Source organism: Rhineura floridana, chromosome 8, assembly GCF_030035675.1.
Source record: "Rhineura floridana isolate rRhiFlo1 chromosome 8, rRhiFlo1.hap2, whole genome shotgun sequence".
Classification (NCBI taxonomy): domain Eukaryota; kingdom Metazoa; phylum Chordata; class Lepidosauria; order Squamata; family Rhineuridae; genus Rhineura; species Rhineura floridana.
The window spans coordinates 43,129,269-43,151,687 of record NC_084487.1 but is presented as its reverse complement, the minus strand read 5'-3'; the positions used below and the strand labels follow the sequence as shown (position 1 = coordinate 43,151,687).

Genomic DNA, 22,419 nt, shown 5'->3' with positions numbered 1-22,419 from the left:
ATTTTGTTACGCAGTTCTTCAATCAATGTTTACAAAAATGCATATATTAAGAGGAAATGTGCTTAAAACGAATATATTCATGGAAATCACACAAACATTCATAATATTTGAAGAAATTGCTTGTAAAATGTGTACATTAGTCAAAACTGCATACAAAAATTTGTATATTAGGAGAAATTCACACTAAAATGCTGAAGAATTTTCATGAGGTTTTAAAACACTTTTCGATTATCTCTGCAGAAACCTGAAGATCTGAACTGAAAATTGGAAAAATTAGAAACCGAGAGAACTGAAATGGACAGATCTTTCCATCACTATCCAGAAGCCCCAAGTGCAGGAAGGATTTCTCTCCCTTAATTGTTGGGATGAGCTTCTCCTCTCTTGATGGTTTTAGCTTTGCTATTTATTATTTCATTATTTACATGTGCTGCTCTTAATGGTTTTTAATTGTTGTATTGAATTTTAATCATTGTTAGCTGCCTTGGCACAAAAGATGGGATAGGTACAAAAAACTCTGCTTTCAAGTCAAGATCAAGGTGTAATCAATTCGGGCTGTTCTTCCTTGACTCTCAACTTACTAGATTGCCAGCTGACTTGCTTTTCTGGCTCTGTCTGAAGGGCTGTCTGGTCCAAGTCCAGTTTGAAAAGGCAGAGCAAGGACTCTATTCAGCACTGGTTAGGCCTCATCTTGAGTACTGCGTCCAGTTCTGGTCTCCGCACTTCAAGAAGGATGCCAACAAACTGGAACAGGTTCAGAATAGGGCAACAAGGATGATCAAGGGACTGGAAACAAAGCCCTATGAGGAGAGACTGAAAGAACTGGGCATGTTTAGCCTGGAGAAGAGAAGACCGAGGGGAGATATGATAGCACTCTTCAAGTACTTGAAAGATAGCCACACAGAGGAGAGCCAGGATCTCTTCTCAATCGTCCCAGAGTGCAGGACATGGAATAATGGGCTCAAGATGCAGGAAGCCAGATTTTGACTGAACATCAGGAAAAACTTCCTAACTGTTAGAGCCATACGACAATGGAACCAATTACCTAGAGAGGTAGTGGACTCTCCAACACTGGAGGCATTCAAGAGGCAGCTGGACAGCCATCTATTGGGAATGCTTTGATTTGGATTCCTGTCATGAGCAGGGGGTTGGACTTGACAGACTTATAGGCACCTTCCAACTCTATTATTCTATGATTCTATGACCTTGAAATTGCCCATCAACAGTTAGCACCTGGACAGCAGACTTAGCATACACACAGGTCACCTAGTCCTGGTCTTCCTCATTATGATAAGATGGACTGTATTTCTATTTAAATTGCAGTAATTAGTATACATTAGTACATGCAAAAATGTATGCAAGTCTGTATCCTTTTCTTTGGAAATGCATATGCCACCACTCTAATCTAGCTCACTTTCCCAACTTCCTTCAGACTGTCAGTCCTGGCAGCTGAAACCTTCATGCTAAAGGTTGCGTATTCCAAAGGCCAGTGATACAGGGCAACTTAGAACTTGCCTTGAGATAAGAGTGACATCCATACCAGACATTTAAAGCACTTATACCACTTTAACAGTCATGGCTTTCCCCAAAGATTCCTGGGAACTGTAGTTAGGGTCCTGACCTCACAGAACTACACTTCCCAGCATCCTTAGCAAACAACAGTTCCCAGAATTCTCCATGACTGCTAAAGTGGTATAAATGTACAGTGTGGATGTGACCCATGCTTAGACACCAGAAAGCACTACATAGTAGAAATGGAGAAACATTTAAAAACAAGTGTCTCGCAATGTAGAGTATTCAGTGTCACTTATCAACAGAGGAACAGACACCTCACTCTGCCATTACCTCCTTCCTCCTCTGACAAGGGGTTACACACTCACTTGCACATTAAAAATTCTGCAGTTCCGGTTCTTCTTCTTTCAGGGACAAGGCTGCACCCAGAATGAAGGGCAGGGAAAGAAGAACAATCAGCAGACTGAGGTGTGTGAAGCTTTGCATACAGACTCCAGGACAAGCTTAAAAGAGGATGGCACTGTTGAAGAAAGCTGCTGAGGCAGGGAGAAGGGTGGTAAGGAGACAAAAACTCCAAGGCCTTAAATGTTAATCAATCCCTTTCTTTATGTCATCAGGATCAGTCAGCTCTAAATGTGCAGCAGCAGCAGCAGCAGCATAAGTAATTCCTGCAGGCTGTAACTTGGTATTAACCCTGCTCTCCTCCCCAACCCCCTTTCCATTTCTGAAACAATTTCATTTCCACTCTATCCTACACAGGAGATGAAGGCATGCCGAAAACCTGTTAATTCAAACATGGAGATGGGTAGGTAAAGAAGTGTGCTTATAAATATTGTAAACAGTCCATTGACAAAGGTTTTTTAAAAAAAACTTCTTGGATTGTCCCCAGAAAGAGTAAATCCAGATTCAACAGACAAAAAGTATGGGCTGACATTTTGATGATGAAGTCACGTGGATACAGAAAAAAACACACTTGTGTGCATGAGGAATACCAGTGCCACAGTTAGCACCTGTCTAGAACCACCCTGAATGTTAAGTGATGCACACTGAGGCAAAAATTCCTAAAAATCACATATTCGCTGATGAGGTTTCATCTGGTGGTGAACAGTCAAGAAAGAGACATTGGGGTTGTAGTGGAGAGCTTAAAAAATGAAAATGCCAACCCAGTGTGTGTAGCAGCTATGAATAAAGTGAATGCCATGCTAGTGATGATCATTAGGAAAGGGATCAAAAGTAAAACTGCTAATATCTTAATGCCTTTATACAGATGTATGGCATGCCCACTTTCTGAATGCTCGAAAAGGATGTTCTAGAGCTGGAAAGGTACAGAATATGGTGTCCAAAATGACCAGAGGGCTGGAACAACTCTCCTATGAGCAATTACAGCATCTGAGGCTTTTTAATTTACAAAAAAAAGTAAAGAGGGACATGATAGAGGTTTGAAAAACGATGCATGATGTGCAGAAAGTAAGTAATGGGACATCTTTTTCCTTCTGTCATAATACTAGGATCCAGGGCCATTAAATAAAGCTGATATTTCGAGATATTCAAGACCGACAAAAAGAGCTACTTCATCATGCGTTGCATAGTTGTTTTATGGAATTCATAAGATGTGGTGATGCTGGCCTCCAACTTAGATGGCTTTAAAAGGGGATGAGTCAAAAAAGCATGGAGGATAAGGCTGTCAATGGCTACTAGTTATGATGGCTGTATAATACCTCCAGTGGCAGAGACAGTTGCTGGAGATCACAAAATGCTATTACCCTCTTTGTGGGCTTCCCAAAAGCATCTGGAGTGTACAACCTTTTGGTCAGAGTTAGTAGGGCTCTTCTTACATTTTTAAGGCAGACAATACCAAGCAGTAAATACAGCATGGCCAAAATTCACCTGACAGTCAGAAACTGCAAGTAATTGCCCTGGGAGGCTCCATCTGTTGTCCTACTCAAGGTATACACAGTCTGGGAGTGCTTGTGGATCCAGCTCTGTCACTGGAGGCCCAGGTAGCCTCAATCGCTAGAAGTGACTTTTATCAGCTGTGCTTGGTAAGACAACTATGACCATTCCCGCACTGGGCAAGCTCAACCACAGTAGTTCACTCACTGGTGACTTTAAGACTAGATTGCTGCAATGCACTCTTTGTGGGACTTCCCTTGCACTTGACCTGGAAACTGCAGTTAGTACAGAATGCTGCAGTCAGATGCTGGCAGGAGTGAGACCCTATCAGCATATAACACCTCTGTTCAGAGATCTGCACTGGTTGCTGATATGTTACCAAGCCAAGTTCAAGGTGTTATATAAAGCCCTTAACAGCTTGGGACTTTGCCCCATATGCGCCCACTCGAGTACTTTGATCTGCATAACAGTCGCTGCTATAGGTGCTGCATAATACCCATGCTGCACTTGTAAGAAATCATTCTTTTAGTGTGGCAGCACCTACTCTTTGGAACTCCCTAACTATTGACATCAGGCAGGTGTATTTACTGTATTCTGCTGAAAACGTTTTTGTTTAGGCAAGCTGTATGCCTATCCCAACACATAAATATTGATGTGTTTTAATATTTTTAGTCTGTTTTAATTGTTTTAAAATGTTTTAATTACTTGTTTTTAACTGTTTTATCAATAACTGTAATTTTTTTCTGAACTGCATATAGGGTTTTTTTTTACAATCTAATGGTATATACATTTCGTTAAATAAATAAACTGAAAAGCATTTTAAACATTTTAAAAACATTTAAAAGCAATCACATATCCTCACAGTTACTAATTTCAAGGTAGCCATGGCCAATACCTCTCAACCATCAAATGCCTGGATAAACAGGAATGTCTTTAAATTTCTCCTGAAAGTCACTAATCAAGGAGACAGATGTACACACCTCACCAGGGAGGGCATTCCACACATTAGGCACAATCACCAAGAAGGCCCTGTCATGGGTCATCACCAATCAGGCAGCAGCCAGAGGAAGCACAGGTCCAATCCTCCCAGCACTCTCATCAAGTTGGGTCTAGAAGCTTCTATTTAAATCCCCCACAATGCCCAAAGCAATACAACACTTGAGGCACTGAGGGAAATGAAAATGGTAGCTTCTAAACCCAGCTACTTGCCACCAAGCACTGCTATTGCCTGGCACCATCAGAAAGCCCACCAGGGCCTACTAGCAGGTCCATGCCAAAGGCCGTATCAAACCTAAAACCAGCTTTTCCCCTCCTTCCTTCATATGCTACAATTCCCTCCCTCATTTCCTGGTTTGCAATCACTATAGTTGGCCACAACCACAGTTTCACCTAGGTTTCAAATCTGGTTTGGAGTTAAACTATGGTTAGCACTAACCGTAGTTAGTCCGATATGGATTTCATGGAACAGTATAATTACTGCAAGGAGGTTAGAGGGAGAATCTGAATATATGAGGAGGTGGTGGTAGGGGAGTGCACAAGCCTGTGTCTGTGATATCAATGAGCCTATTGGCAAAGGTAATACAAGCTCTTTTGCCATGATGTACAAACTGAGTTATGTGGAAACCAGTTATTTCTGTCATTACAAAGAGAAAGCACATTTAGACCCATTTTAGACCCAGAAACAGACACATTCCACTCTTCATTCCCCCAGAACAAATGTACTATCTGGATGCACCATACACATCTATGTTGGTTTTATACCAATTTATCTGTTCCCTCCCTCAAAGAATTGTGGAATTTTTAGTTTGGTTAGGATATTATTATGTTAGAAATCTCTCACTGACCTATAGTTCCCAGGTTTTCTAAGGAGAGGGAATGACTGTTAAACCAGTGTTATGTGGTGTTTAGATAAACCCTTAAAGTTAAGCAACTGCTGACCCAGCTTAACTGAAGGGCTAAAGCATGCCAGAGGATTCAAAGAGAGGAACAGGCCTTGAAACCGTCTCTGCTATGCAAGAACAGGAAACCATCAACTGAGGGGGTGGATAGCAAGTGCGGGGGAAGGAGGGGGGAGGGAGAGGGGAGGGAAGGAGAACACACAGAGAAAACAGTTGTAGCGGTGTAGCCATTAAAAGACAGTTAAATCGACATACACTTTAACAAATGTCTTCCGTTTTAAAAAAGGGTGAGATGTATTTGATAATCTTTTAATGTTACCAATCTAAATCTAATTTTCCTAGGGATTATTTTTGATTACAGTACAAAGGTACAACTATACAGAGTCGTTATCATGGAGCTAACATGACCCCAATGTTACAAAGCATAGACCTAAGAAACTATAGCTATGCATTAAAAACAAACTCGCTCTGAAGTAGGGATGGAAAGATCTGTCAATTTCAGTTCTCTTAGTTTCTCATTTTTCCAGTCTTGAATTCAGTTCTCCACATTTCTGTAGCAATTTGTGATTTTTTTAAAAAAAATCCTCATGAAAATTTTCCAGCATTTTAGTGTGAATTTCTCCAACACATTTTTGTAGGCAGTCCTGACTAATGTAAGCATTTTGCAAGCAATTTCTTGTCATATAATGCATTTTTGTTATTTTCACTCATATATTCATTTTTATGACACTTTCCCCGTATATGTTCATTTTTGTACACATTGTTTAGTTGGCGAATGGCATCACAAAATTCATATATGTGCGAATTTCGAAGGATGACTGTGTTTCAGTTCTTATATTGCTTTGTAAAGTGCAAATTTGATAGGTCAGCTTGAAATACGAACTGGATCTAATTTCTCACCCATCCCTACTCAGAAGCTCTGAAGTTATGAATCTAGGCTGCAATCCTACATACACTTAGCTATGAGTAAGTCCCATCTAGGGCTTACTTCTGAGTAGGTTTGTACATCTGCTGTTAAAAATACATATATTGAAATGTTGATAACTGTTTGTCTTAACAGATGCATCATAGAAATTGTTGTGCAGTTGAGCAAGTTTTCCTGATGTTTGGGATCATTTAAACAAAGTCCCTCCCATAGCCATCCTTTGTACATGCAACATTTCCCCCCCTCTCCATTCCCTTTAACCTGATTCTGACTGAGCCCAGTAGCCTTCAGTGAAAATATGAAATAATAAAATATAATGAGGGGACAAGGATTGGAGCAAACTGAATGATTGACTCCCATCATGTGGTGGTGGTGGGCAGCACAGTTTAAAAGAAAATGTTTCATGCATTGGGTTGTACTTAAATGTAATGTACTGCCTTCAAGTCGATTCCGACTTATGGCGACCCTATGAAAAGGGTTTTCATGAGGCTGAGAGGCAGTGACTGGCGCAAGGTCACCCAGTGCACTTCATGGCTATGTGGGGATTCGAACCAGGTCATAGTCCAACACCTTAACCACTACATCACACTGGCTCTCGGGTTGTACTTAAGCCCCACTGAAATTAAATATGAAGTTAGTCATTAATAAGTTCCACCGACTTCAACAACGTCTGGCTCTAACCCACTGTGTTCACTTTGGGGGTTTATCACTCCCCCACTCAATACACTGAAGGATGAGAATCCAAAGCACATAGTGAGCGTAGCTTTTTCCATGGCACAACATATTTAAATGTCACTTGTTAAAATGGCTGATGTGAGCAACTGCTGTCTCTGCGAAAGATCCTCCTCACCCAGCTGGAATGAGATGAGTAACAACTAAGTTCAGCCTTCAAATCACAACAACTACTAAGCAGGGAAGACGGGAAAAGCAGCTTTGGTACGCCTACGAGCCCTGCCCTGCTGCTTATGTCATTCCCAGGTTTTCAAAAGGAAAACAGATAGGCAGGCAGGCAGGGCATGGGGAAAGAGAGTATACCTGAGCAGGGAGAAAGCAGTAAAGTTCAAAAACAAAGTGAAATAGAGAAAGAATATTCAGCTCATTGAAAGTTTCCCTGCCTCCATGAAATCCTCCTCTGGTCTGTCTAACGGAGTATATACTTTTATCACCCGATCAGTTCAAATCCCCTCCAGTTAAGGACTCACTGAATGGTGTGTCATGGAACCCAAAGACAGAAGAAGAACGTCAAGCCTCAGATTCCAGGATGGGGAACCTTTGGGCCTCCCAATGTTGCTGAACTACAATTCCCATCATCTCTGATCATTGTGGCCGTACTGAATTGGGCCGATGAACTCCAGCAAGATCTGGAGGGCCACAGGTTACTCACCCCTGCTCAAGATTACACTAAATTTTAAAAAGTTTTGTTATTCTCACATAGAAACCATTAAAAGTCCAACATGTTTTGATTAAGATATCTGCAATATGAAGGTGATGATGATATCAATCTACCTTACAGGTTTTGTTATAATAAATAATTTATGTGGAAGCAGCTTTGAACCCTTTAAAACACTATATAAAATATTTGTATAGGCTCTTCAATCAAGAATTACGCCTCTTTTGAGGAAGGAAAATCTCATTAGCCATTATCTCATTATCTACTCTGGTTTTCTCTCTTTCCTGGTTTAAGGGTTTCCCCTACTTTACAATATGGCTAGCTGAAACAACAGCAGCAACAGCTGTTGATCCTGTTCTTATTAACCTATATCTAACAGAGTTACTACTTGATGCCAGATCTCGCATCCTTTATGACAGATGTAGATGCCTGCTCACATCCAGATTTTATTTATTTCCAGGTTATACTTGATATCACCCCCTCCCCGGTCACCACAAAGCAAAATGTAAGATATTGGCCTTCCATTTGCACCAGGTCCTTAACGGCTGAGGGAGTTACTAAAAAAGCAAATCTGCTTCTTTATCATTGGGCAGAGATATATGAATTGTTGCAATTCTGCACAAGCACAGAATGTAGTATTGAGCACAGAACCCATCCAAGAACCTTAACTTTAAAAGAGTATGTTTCTATCACTCATTTTATTATCTTTGGGGTAGGTTAGTCAGGTTAGGTGTGCCTGGCCCAAGGTCACCCAATGGGGGAACATGGCTGAGAACTTGGATCTTCCCAGCTGAAGTCCAACACTCCTACTGCTACACTGCACCGGGTAAGGGTTTTAGGACTCTGCACAGCTTCCTTGCACTCATTTGCCTCAGAAGTAAAAACATGCTGCAGAATACACACAGTTCTGCTCACAGGGGCATAGTGCTTGCTCCAGGTGCAAGAGGGTATCAGGGCACTGAGTTTTACAGTCTCCCCAATGCTTGAATTGTCTAGGACAACCTCACCCTACCCTGGTGCTCATCAGATGTTTTGGACTACAACTCCCATCAGCCCAACTAATGAGGGAAGACTGAGTTAGGGCCACACATTTTCCAGTTGGGAAATTGTGAAAATTTCCAGTTTTCCTGTTGTGTCGTCAAGGTCTCCTTCCCACTTAGCAGGATGATACAGACTACTGACTTCATCCAGTGGCTATAGTCACAGCTGGATAAGGCTCCATTTAGGAGGAAGGGTGGGATATACATTTAATAATAAATAAATAGCCACTAGTTGCATGATCATTTATCCTGGCGTTGGTGGCCCCGCAGTGTTAATTGTTAAAGTGGTGGTCTTTACCTTAGTGGAAGGATGGAGAACTGGAGCCCCTCCAGATGTTGATGGGCTACAATTCCCATTATCACAGACTATTGGCCATGCTGGCCAGGGCTGATGAGAGGCAGAGCCCAACAACATCAGGAGGGTCACAGGATCTCCATCCCTGACAGACGGAGGAAGATTCATCCAAGGGCTAAGCACCAAGTAGTTGTTCAAAAGCGTACTACACTATGGCTTGAGTTAGTAGTGTGTGCCGGCTGCCCATTAGCTACAGGGCCAAGTTCAAGGTGCTAGTTTTGGTGTACAAAACCCTATACAGCTTGGGACTGAAAGATCATCTTACCCCTTCTATACCCAGTCGATCACTGCACTCTGCAGGTGAGAGCCTCCTGCAGATACCATCTTATCAGGAGGTCCGTTCTGCACAACATAGGAAACGGATCTTTAGTGTAGTGGCACCTTCCGTTTGGAATTTCCTCCCCTTAAATATTAGACAGGCGCCATCTCTGTTATCTTTTCGGTGCCTACTTTTAGACTTTCCTCTTTCAACAAGCCTTTTAAGTAGAGACCTTATCCCAGTCTGAGTCTGTGCTGGAACTGATTTTAAAGATTTTTTAAAGATTTTTTAAAAAGATGCTTTGTTTTAATATGTTTTTAAAGATGTTTTGTTTTAATATATTTTAAAGTCTGTTTTTAAGATGTTTTAGAGTGTTTTGTTTGCCACCCTGGGCTCCTTCTGGGAGGAAGGGCAGGATGTTAATTTAAATAATAATAATCAGAATAATAAAAGTGGCCATCTGTAGGCTGCTCAGAACCCCTTAAAATGTGTATGAGAGACAGACTTAGAATTACCACTTGTGAACTGGCGGGGGGGGGGAACTCTACAGATGAGCAGGTCTCCAGCTCTCCAGCGGTCTAAAGCAGCTACTACCCAGTTATACTCTGCCTGAATTTGGATTCAGTTTTCCTCCGACCCACTCGGGTTCTTGCGCCAAGTCCTCAGGTGCTAACCTGTCCATTGCCTAAAGGGAGAATGAGGAAGTGGCTACTGGAAATCATTGAGCCAAGAAGCTAGTCCTTACCGTCCACCGATGCTGGGGTAACTGAGCTGCTGCCGCATACGGTTGAACTGCCTCTTCATCATCTTCAGGGGGAGATTAAAGAGTCCCGCCGCAACGGCCAAAAACCAGCAGGGTGTTTTCCCCCCTTCCCCTCTTCAGCACAAGCCACCCGCACTTGTTGCCATCGGTGGCGGCTCTCTCCTCCTCCAGGGCAGGCTCGTTCCTGTTACTTCCTTGTCATTCTCTCTACCCTGGCCTCGCTTATTATAATTATGATTGTCTCCCTATCCTTTCCTCTCTTTTTTTGTGACTGGCTTCACTCTTCGCCTCTCATGTCGACTCCCTTCCCTTTACTTTTCTCACTAACTTCCCCTCCTTCGCTCTCGCATTTCAGCGAGGTTTTCCCGCTCCTTTTCTCCGAAGTTTCACGCTTTCCCGTCTCCCCGACCCTCTCTGCAACTTGTCCTCCCCCCCTTGCCTCCACACACCACCACCGCTTGCGGAGGCTGATAGGTAAAATCTGCCGCTGCTTCTCTCAGTTCCTGTCACCACCCCACCAAAAAATAAAATAAATAAATCACAAATAGCTTCAGCCAAGCCTTAAAGGGGAAATATTATTACAGCAAACACGCAACAAGGCAGAACAAGCTCATGCTGCAAGGGCTTACGCAGCAGCACTTCCTACTTTCTCTCTCTCAGCTACGATTGAGGGCATGGGGATGACACTTAAACGAAGCTGGAGGTTTAGGTGAGAAAGGCGGTTGACTGTATGAACTCAGGAGGTCGTTTTTGCAGCAGAGTCCCAAAGGGGGGGGGTTCTGGTTGGATCGACCAGCATTGCTGGCAAGGGAAAGTCAGCAAGGTTTCACAAGCGTGGACCTTGTCCTCAGGCAGCAAAGCATGTGGGGTACACAATGCCTCCTAGTTATGTTCTGGGCACCACACAATACAATATGCAATTATAAATACTAATGCCCTGTCCTGCCTGTGTTTGAAATATCTAATTGCATCCTGCCCACACAATGCTGCAGACCAGCCTTAAAGTATGTGTGTCCTCTCATAAAACACACACACACACACATGATTCTACACTAAGTTCCAGAGAAGTAATTTCCTTTCTGGAGCAAAGGAAATTGCTGCTGAATTAGAATACATCAAGAGCTATCACTTGATTTGAATTGAGAAGAATTTGTAGCACATTATATATATGTATTTTAATTGGCTTACCAATGCCAGGATGTCAGTGTGATCAATAACCATTTTGTGAATTACCACTGTAAAGTACATCATTATCACTGCCTATACTTTTCTGCATTTTATTTTCCTCTGATCCCACTTTTTACAACCTGCCCCCATGACTATATACACGTATAACTGAGGATATCATTTGATGCATTGATGAAGTGGACTGAAGTCTATGAAAGCTTACAGCATAATAAATTTGATAGCTTTTAAGATGCAGCAAGACTCTGTTTTTATTCTACACCAAAAGAACTGGTGCTGAGAGTTGTTTGGAGACTCTTATTCCCTCACAGAGTTACAGTTCCCAGAGTTCCCTGGGAAGAGGGATTGATCGTTAAAACACCCTGGGAACTGTAACTCTGAGGGGAATAGGGCTCTCCTAATAACTCAGTGCCCTTAACAAACTACAGTTCTCAGGATTCTTTGGGGGTAAGCCATGACTGTTAAAGTGCCATCACTGTTTTAAATATGTAGTGTGCGTGGATGTGGCCTTAGACCAGCCTTTCCCAACCAGTGTGCGTCCAGATGTTGTTAGACCACAACTCCCATCAGCCTCAGCCAGCATTGCCAATGGTCAGGAAAGATGGGAATTGTGGTCCAACAACATCTGGAGGCACACTGGTTGGGACAGGCTGCCTTAGACTCTGTACTTAGTCTTATGAGAGAGGGACTCTTTAGATGGGAATATGTATTACTTCATGTCAAAACGTGGCAAGCCAGCCCTGCTGCATTTGGAGACCCTCGTGGCTCATTATGCTCAGTGGGGCCCTTGACATCTGATGGCACCACTACCTCAAACAAAACTTTCCCTGTCATCAAACACAATCTTTAGCTATTGCTTGTCACTCAAGTCAGTTCACATGTTCATCTCCCAATCAAACAACAACCTCCTTGTGTGGTGAGGTTTGGAGCAATGTGCACAACATGCATGGATCAGCAGCATTATTTCCCTAAAATGTTCCGTTATCTTCCTAGATGACAGATGTGCACCCTGGAAGGCGGCTGTGCTCCCTCCTCCCCACTTCAGTCCATAGGCATTCTCTCAATTAGTAGCCATAAGCCGCTTATTGCAGAGAAAGCACACACAAGCAAAGAATTATAGGGGACAAAGGACACATGGTTATTGAAAGCTGTGGAAATTAAAGCAAAACTAAGGTGAGGAAGTGGTCAGAGTACAAGCATCAAGAGATAAAGTTCTATTATTATAAATAAGAAAAGAAAGGGGGGAAAAGAACTGTCTCAGGCCAGCTATTTAAAATGACAGAAATGTTACATCTGCATGCCTGCTAAATCTATCTATTAGAGGAGCTAAGTTAGAACCTCCACATATTTATTTGGTTGTGTACAGATAATTGGTATCCATCTGTTGATGTAGGACTATGCAAGCTTTGAGGTTACCCAGATACCTTTATCAAGCATGTTAAGGTTTATGTCCTAAATTCTTGTGTCATTTACTTTTTAGTGCAGGGATAGGGAACCTGTGGCCCTCCAGATGATCCTGGGTTATAACGCCCATCCTTCCTAATCATTGGCTGTGCTTGTTAGGCTTGATAGAAGTTGAATTCTAACAATGGCTGGAGGGTCACAGAACCTTCCCGTTTTATTGCTCTTGAACCCTCCTTTAGAAAATTGGAGAAATGCATTTGTGATGTAAATGAACATTTTGATTAACATGGCCTTTACATTTGCATTGTAATCTTCACTGCAGCATGATCCTGATTTTAAGATTCATGGCTGATTGCTAATGTGAATGAAAATGCAAGCAAAGGGGAAAAAATCTATGAAGTGGTATATCTGAGAATTAGATAGCTTTGCAATGTGCCGGTGAAAGAGCTTGGTGCTACCCAAAAGTCTGAATGGTCCAACCTAGACAAGCAGGTTCATCTTATATGAATGATCAGAGCAAGATTTACAAAGTGTCATCAGCTCTGCTTTACAGAAGGGATAGTCAAAGTCTTAAGTTTAATCCTCAAATTGTACAAACATGGAGAACCAAACCCACAGCCAGCCTTGTGTCTTTTGCAGTGTTCTGGGCTGACCAGTGTCTCCTAGAAATCTCTCTGCCCATCTGTCTATCACATAATTATGCCATCATTATTATATTGGTGCACTTGGTGGTGGTAGGGCAGTGAAACTGGATCACACATACAGAAAGTAGAGGAAGCTGCCTTCTTCAGGGACTCATGACATCCTCACAAAGAATTCAGAGGAGGAGCATGTATGCTCATTGGCCTCCAGGTGTCATGGAACATTGATGGCAGATGAGTGTCAGTTTAAAGAAAAAAGGAAAATTGGAGGCTGGGGGAAAGAGAATTTACCTGCTCTGGCCCCTATCCACTAATATCATGCAGAAGAAGGAATAATGATCCTAAGGCTGTGGGCACACTAGTCACCTACAGCAAAGTGTTTCCATTGGCCACGCCTGGAGGGGGAATGGGTTGATCTGCCAATCAGTTGCAAAACCTCTTTGGATCAAATTTTTAAAAAATGTACTTGAGCTGATCCCACCAGGTTTTACAGTAAAAAAGGGTGGGGTTTAACTGCATTGTGTGCCCCCATTTTCAGAAAAGAGAGGTGGCGACACACTGGAACCAGCAGAACGGTAAGTGTGTCACTGTGTCTCTACCCTAATTCTCCCTGCCAAAGAAAGTCCAGGATTCTATCAACTGGTTGAGGCTCTGGCACTTGTAAGGCAACAAAGAATCCTGGGAGAACAGATTAGGATCAGAGGGAAAATGCTTCTGATCTTAACCAATCACCTTCATCAAGGACTCTTCAGCTGTGAAGAGTGCAGGGCTCCTAACACAAAGATTGGTAACCTGTGGCCCTCCAGGTGTTGTTGGACTCCAACTCCCATCAGCCCCAGTCAGCAGCACAGTCAATGATGGGGAATCCAACAATATTTGGAGGGCCATGAGTTACCCATCCTTGCTCTAATAGCTTTACGTATTCTGGAATGGGAGATTAAAATAGGGTCGGGGATGTGTGGCAGGAGGCATGCATCCTGCTAACTCCAGTCCCTACCTTCCAGCCTTTCTTACACAGATTCGGATGTGGAGGTAAAGATGTCTCTCTCCCTTTGCTGCACCACTCAGGATAAGGATAGATGAGTAGCTTCTGGCTCAGCAGTTAGCACTATAGGGCAATGTTTTGGATGGGGTTGCACTCCCCTGGAAGGAGCAGGTCTGCAGCTTGGGTGTACCCCTGGAACCAACAGTGTCACTGGAGGCTCAAGTGGTCTCAGTGGCTAGGAGTCCTTTTTCCAGCTCCAGCCCCTTTTGGACAGAGATGAATTGGTTACAGTACTCCATGCTCTGGTAGCTTCCAGGTGGATTATTCCAGCGTGCTCTATGTGGGGCTGCCCTTGAAGACAACTCAGAAACTTCAACTGGTCCAAAATGCAGCAACCAGATTAAAACCCCAGTTTTAAAACAGCTGCATTGGTTGTCCGTTTCTGGGTCCAACTCAAGATGCTCAAGGTTTAAAGCCCTAACAAACTTAGATCTGAAACATCTGAAAGACTGCTTCCTTCCCTACAGACCCTCTCAAAGTCCTTTTGGTAGTTCTGCCACCTTTGGAGGCTCAGGGGTGGTGGCCCAAGAGAGGACATTACTTGTGGTGGCCCCTACCCATGCTGACTGGGACTGATGGGCAATGGAGTCTAACAATCGTTGCAGGGCTACAGGTCCTCCAGTACAGGGTTCTGCTCTGCCTTGATGGGCATTTCAGAGTGCATTGTGACTGCAATGGAAGGGTGGGGTATAAGCTTGCTAAATAAATAAATAAGCCAACCTCAGAATGCCACCCCCAACATTCTCAAATCAGATCATTATACAGCCACAAGAGTGGCTGTATACTATAGTCAGCATAGATTTTTCTCATTCTGCAGTGTTCCCCTCTGCCCATTGCCCACTCACCCAATCTCCTCCCCTCCCCCTCCCCTCTCCCAGGTCACTTCCACCTATTGTAAGCATTGTTGCACAGGAGTAAATCCCACTGAACTCAATAAACATGCAAATGATCAAACCTACCCTCCTCATCCCCCTCCTCCCTCCCCATCCCCCTGTGGTCAGTTTCACCTATCCTAAGCATGATTGCAGGGGAATAAATCCAACTGAACTCAATAATGCAATGCAAATGATCAATTCATTCTCAGCAGACTTGCACAGGATCACATTTCTTACCTCTCAGACTAAAAAGCAGGGAAATTCACTAATAGGCAAAAAACCTTGCAGTTTAAGAATATACCTATAGCCCACAGATATTTTGATCAAACTTTAGAAAGCAGGGAAATTGGGTAGCTATAGTGAATGCACCAGGGGAGCGGGAGACCTGACCTCCTCTCTGAGATATTGGACTGCCCTACAAATTTGTCAAAATGCAAACACAATTTGGGTTGGTCTTTTACAGTTCAATCCGCTTCCTGTGTAGCTTGGAAGAATTTGGTTTGGTAACATGTTAAATCTGAAACTGTGAAGTTTCCCATAGTAAGTCATTTTCTTTTGCTTTGTTTCTGTGAATATGTGAAGTACAACACTTTGCAACACTAAAAAAAAGCTCCAAAAACAATTGTGGTATAATGGCACTACCTGTTCTGCAGAATAGTTTCCAATGGACATGAGGAGTGTCTCAGTTTGCACAAGATAAAACAGTGGGAGGTGAATTATATTCTAACAAAATTCTAGGTGTGTTCTGTTTTTAATTGACCATGCCCACATTTCCTTAAATGGAGTAGTTTAAGCATAGCAGGCTGAAAACATGCATCTTGGGCAGGCCAAGTTTGTTTTTTCCAGCAGCCAGAGTCATTGCTTTAGAAGCAACATATTATAATCCATCTGATTTTACATCAAACTGCCGTTTCAGATTCAACTGTTAATGCGCCCAAAATAGAAATAGAACATAACCTCCAGTTTGAAACACATAAGGCTATCTTCACCATCATATGACATTGATCAATAAAAAGGCTTTGAAATTAATAAAAATACATTTGACACAGATTTCTGGGATGAATCATGAGAGAAATGTAATTATCTAGGTTAGATTCTCTGTAGAAACAGTAGTAACACAGAAAAGCAAAGTAAGAAGGACACCAACAAACATACAAAAAGTAATACTCCATCTTTGGAGATGGCAGGTGTTGCCACCACTCACCATAAGCTCAGAGGCACGTTACCAAATTCTTCCAAGCTACACAGGAAGTGGATTGGACTGTGAAAGACCGACCCAAATTGTGTTTGCATTTTGACAAATTTGTAGGGCAGCACAATATCTCAGAGAGGAGGTCAGGTCTCCTGCCCCCCTGGTGCATTCACTATAGCTGCCAACTTCCCTGCTTTTTAAAGTTTGATAGAAATATCTGTTGGCTATAGGTACATTCTTAAACCACCAGGTTTTTTGCCTATTAGTGAATACATGCTAATACAACATCCAAATTTCTATAATTCCCACTGCATGCATTACATTATCTTCTGAGGCAATTTAAAACTTTTCATATGACTTAGCTTTGATGGACAGCTTGGTGGGAGCAAGGGAGGGTAAGTGCTCTGTGGGAAATTGTGCAAAGAAGATGTGGCAAGCTACTGCCCACCCCAGCCCAAGGAGGGCTGAGTTTCTGGGTCCTCCTAATGCTTGATCCCCTCCAGTCACATATACTTTTTGGAGCAAATTCTGACACAAAAAAATAAACACTTATGATTTTTTAATGCACAAATCCTGGTAAAGCTTCTATACTGCAACTGAGATATGATTTTAGATTCATTTCAAGCATACATAAGAGAACGAAGCCTTCATCAATTGGTTTCTTCGTTATAGACATACGATGGACAGTGGTGTTGACTCTGATGCACAAAAGCTGCTGCTGTTAAATTTATTACCCAAAGATTACACTGACACAGGCTATAACTGATAGAACCAGGAGGCAATTTGCCTCGTACTCCCAATGAAATGCAGCTGGATTCTACCAATGTAATTGAGGGCCTCTTGTCTCAGGTCCCCTCCTCACTCCTCAATGGAATAAAATCCAGGGCACAAATACTAAGCATCATTATGACCAATAGTGTCAGTGACAGTAGTTGTAAGACTCCGCATGTTGGTGGTGGTCACAGGAGGGGAGTAAAGTCATGCCTTTCCCAGCATGGCCCTGTTCAGATGCTACAGACCTGAGAGACACAGTGGAAAGCTGTCATTTAGTTGTACTTCTTGTTTTCTCTAGGGTAGGATCAAGCTTTGTATACTCAGGACAGGGCTCTTCATCAGATGACAGGATATAAGCTCTATCAAAATGTACAAGCTTCTTTGTCCTTTTTCACAACTCCATTCGTGTTAATGGAGCACACACAGGATTCATTGCTGGGACATGGTGCCTACCATCTCAAAACTGCAATACAGATAGATGATCTGGCTACATGTTACTTCTATCACATAGGAAAGCTGGGAATAGCTGCCATATTGTCACTTATCGTCAATGCCACTGCTGTGAAACACATGCAATTCTTCATTACTTGGAGAAGCCACACTAGTCATTTCCAGCTTCCTTGTTGTAATCAGTAGTGCAGTGGCAAATTCAAAAGTGCAGGGTCCCTTCATGATAGTCAGAACCATGTCCCCTTCTAATATTATACAAACTTCTAAGATTACAGAATAATCTTTTAAGGTTTGAATACTGCTTTGGAAGACTCTTCTCAATGGCTAACACACTCCCTTTTCATACTGATTGGCTCATAGGATGCTGAAGACTTAGGGACCCGGCTCCCAAAAAAGTAAGGGGTTTAAGACCCCTCAAGACCCTGGATGACTAGACCCCTGGTTGTAATCCAACCCTTATCTACCAAGTTATGGGGAAGGCTACCTGACTGCAGAGGATTCCAGCTGTCAACATTTATACCATTTCATTACAAGGGACATTGCAGAGTGGAACAGGAAATATGTTTACTACACTACAGCAGAACTTGGACTCTTAAATGGAGAGAATTTGCAAGCCAGGAATCATCTCCAAGACAGCTTCTAATCTGGTTACGGCAGCAATATCACGTTCCCAAACAGGACACCCACCCAAGTTTACAGCTGAGGCTGCACTTGACAAGCACCTACATTCTCCCCTCCAAAACCACTGCAGAATCCAGCTCTGCAGCACAAAGCAGCAAGTATTGCTGCAGGAGCCCCTGCAAAAGGAGTGGGAAGTGGGGGGAAGAGGAAGCGTGAGCTATTCACAGGCACACAGCAGACCCAGCCACAAACTACAAGCCCAGTTCATTTTGGTAGCAACCCCATGCATCCACAAATTCAGAAAGTTTTGTAGCAGAAAAGATTTCTCGCAGAGATCATTCCACCATCACAACCATACGAAAAGCAGGGGACCAACTGTGGTTGGCATATTCATATCTTAGTGCAACATTGGAAGTTCCTGGCACTGAAACAGGAATTGAGATAGAGGAACAGAAGCTAGGATGACTAGAAATGGTTGCTGCTGCTCTTATTTCTCTATTAAGTCAAAGGATGGCTAGGCACATAAGAACCACCCTGCTGGATGAAGCCAAAGGCCCATCCAGTCCAGCATTCTGATCTCACAGTAGCCCGCCAGATATGGGAAGCCCGTATGCAGCATTGGAGTCTACCTGCACTCTCTTGACTTACGATTCCCAGCAACTGGTACTCAGAGGCACACTGCCTCCAACAGTGAAGGTAGAACATAACCATCAGGGTTAGTAGCCATTGCTGACAGGCTTAACTTCCATGAATTTGTCTAATTCTCTTTTAAAGCCATCCAAGTTGGTTGCCGTCACTACATCTCGTGGGAGTGAATTCCATAGTTTAACTATGTGTGGTGTGATGTACTTTCTTTTCTCTGTCCTGAATCTTCCAACATTCAGTTTCATAGGATGGCCCCAAGTTCTGTTATTATAAGCGGGAGAAAAACAACTCCTGTATCCACTTTCTCTGCACCATGATTAATCATATACACCTCTATAAGACCTGTAGTGTAGTGGTTAAGGTGCTGGACTACGACCTGGGAGACCAGGGTTTGAATCCCCACGTAGCCATGAAGCTCACTGGGTGACCTTGGGCCAGTCGCTGCCTCTCAGCCTCAGAGGAAGGCAATGGTAAACCCCCTCTGGATACCGCTTACCATGAAAACCCTATTCGTAGGGTCGCTATAAGTCAGGATCGACTTGAAGGCAGTCCATTTCCATTTTTTCAATGACTCCTCTTACTCACCCTTTTTCCAAACTAAAAAGCTCTAAATATTGTAACCTTTCCTCCTAGGGGAGTTGCTCCAGCCCCTTGATCATTTTGGTTGTCCTTAATTCAGCATCTTTTCCCAGCTCTACAGTATATTTTTTAATGTAAGACAGCCAGGACTGTACAAGGGCAGTCACACCATAGATTCGTATAATGGTGTTATGATATGGCAGTTTTATCTTCAGTCCTTTTAATGATTCCCATCATGGAATGTCTTTTTCACACCTATTGCACCTGGGTTGACATCTTCATTGAGCTATCCACTACAGCCTGTCTCATTGCTAGTCAGACGACGAGTGCAATCAGCATCACTTTGCACTTGCTTACATTGCAGTTGCCATTCAACTGCTTATTCACCTAGTTTGCAGATATCCATTTGGATCCTCACAATCCTTTTTTGATTTAACTACCCTGAACAAGTTGGTTTTATCAGCAAACTCTGATAAGTCACTGCTCCTCCTAGTTCCAGATCATTTATGAATGTTTTAAAAGCACAGGACCCAGTACCAATCCTTGGAGCAGCCTTCCCCAAGTGTGCCTCCAGATGTTGTTGGACCACAACTCCCATCAGCCTCAGCCAGCGTTGCCAATGGTCAGGAAAGATGGGAATTGTGGTAAAACAACATCTGGAGGCACACTGGTTGAGAAAGGCTGCCTTGGAGGATTCAACTTTCTGCATTCCTCTACTGGGAGAACTGTCCCATTATCTCTACTCTCTGCTTCCTGTTCCTGTTATGGGGACCTCTCCTCTTATTCCACGACTATTTTATGCTTACGGCTGAGCCTTTGGTGAGATAGTCAAAACCTTTTTGAAAGTCCAGTCCAAGACTGAAAGAACTGGGTGTGTTTAACCTTGAGAAGACTGAGGGGAAATATGATAGCATTCTGCAAGTACTTGAAGGGTTGGCCACACAGCAGAGGGCCAGGATCTCTTCTTGATAGTACCTGAGTGCAGGGCACGGAAAAATGGGCTCAAGTTGCAGGAAGCCAGATTTCGACTGAACATCAGGAAAAAGTTTCCAACTGTTATAGAATGGTACAATGGATCTAATTACCTACGGAGGTGGTGGGCTCTCCAACATTGGAGGCATTCAAGAGGCAGCTGGACAGCCATCTGTCAGGTATGCTTTAAGCTGGATTCCTGTATTGAGGTGGGGATTGGACTCAATGGCCTTAAAGTTCCCTTCCAACTCTACGATTCTGCACTGCATCAACAGGATCAACTCTACATGCTTGCTGACACTCTCAAAGAACTCTGATAGTGCCTTGCAAAAGTACTCAGACCAGTGACCAATGCTCTCATATTACTGAATTACAAATGGTACATTGTAATTTCATTCTGTATTTTGCTCCATCTGTTCTTCCTTCGATTTTAACAAGATGTCCAGTCCCTGCTAAGTGTCTCCACAGCATGATGCTGTTGCCACCACCATACTTCATTGTAGGGATGGTGTGTCTCGAGGCATGGGCAGTGTTAGGTTTGCGCCACACATAGTGCTTTGAGTTTTGGCTAAAAAGCTCTATCTTGGTCTCATCTGACCACAAAACCTTTTCCCACATCGCAGCTGGGGCACTCTCATGCTTTCTGGTAAACTCCAGACATGCGTTCAGATGGTACTTTTTGAGTAAAGGCTTCTTTCTTGCCACCCTCCCATACAGGCCAGTGTTATGCACAGCTCTTGCTATGGTTGACTGGTGCACCATTACTCCACTCCCAGCCACTGAACTCTGCAGTTCCTTCAAAGTGATTGTTGCCTTCTCCATGGCTTCTCTCACAAGTCTCCTTCTTGTTTGAGCACTGAGTTTTGAGGGATGGCCTTTTCGTAGTGATGCCTGGGTGGTGTGATGCAGCTTCCCCTTCTTGTTTATTGACCCAACTCTGCTCACTGGAATATCCAAACACTTGGATATTATTTTGTACTCTTTTCCTAATCTATGCATTTGTATTACATTATCTCTCACTTCTGTAGAATGCTCTTTGGTCTTCATTTTCCTTCAGATCCTCAGACTGACCAGTGATCCTTCAACAGTGGGGTTTTTATCCTGATAATGTGACAGCAACTTTAATGGTTCACAAGTGGAGGCCAATGGTAACTGTGTCCTTGATAGATCAATTTCTTTCATCTGTGTAAACTGGAAGCTTCCACAGCACAGGGGTTGAATACTTATGCAAGCAACATGTTTCAATTATTTGTTTCTTACAAACATTTCCCAACATAAAACCAATGTCACATTACAATAATTGATTTTGAGTTTCAGCGTTTCAAAATAAAGTATCATACAGAATGAAATTACTCCTGCTTTTCGGAGTTCCACTAATACGGCAGTGGAAGTGGGACAATCAGCTGGAGCGCAGGGAGCTCCAGCCGCCATGCTCCAGTTTACAGCTATCAGCTGGAGCGCGGGGAGCTTTCGTGCTACAGCTGAATACTGTCAGCTAGAACACAGTGGCTGGAGCTCCCTGTGCTATAGCTGATTGCTGTCAGCTGGAGCACAGTGGCTGGAATACAGTAGGGCTCCACTTTCTGGCGGTTCTCACTTTTCAGCGGGGGCCTGGAACATAACCTGCCATATGAGAGGGGCCCTACTGTATACCATTTGTAATTCAGTAATATGAGAACATTGGTCAGGGGTCTGAGTACTTTTGCAAGGCACTGTAGGTTAGTGAGACAGGCCTTTCCTTTGCAGTAACCATGCTGCTTCTGCTTCAGCAAGCCTTGTTCTTCTACTATGTGCTTGGTAATTTTATCCTTAATAATGTTTTCCACCAGTTTTCTAGGAACAGATGTTACACTAATGGGCTTATAATTTCCCAGATCTCCCCTGCATCCCTTTTTTAAAATTGCTATGGCACTGGCTACTTTCCAGTCCTCAAGTATGGATGCTAATCTAAAAAAATGTAATATAAGCATTGAGAACTGGGAAGCCTTGGCCCATGAGCGTCCC

At 43.1% G+C, this 22,419-nt stretch overlaps 1 protein-coding gene across 1 annotated transcript in view; it reads right to left on the bottom strand.

Annotated features, from left to right (window-relative positions):
• The window catches only part of SH3BP1 (SH3 domain binding protein 1), a 48,005-nt gene extending 37,342 nt beyond the window's left edge, over positions 1-10,663 (bottom strand). The window contains exon 1 of the mRNA XM_061582715.1: positions 10,015-10,663. Within this exon, the coding sequence (XP_061438699.1) occupies positions 10,015-10,076 (62 nt within the window). The 5' untranslated portion in view covers positions 10,077-10,663. The remainder of the gene's footprint in view (positions 1-10,014) is intronic.
• Between the last annotated feature and the right edge of the window lie 11,756 nt (positions 10,664-22,419).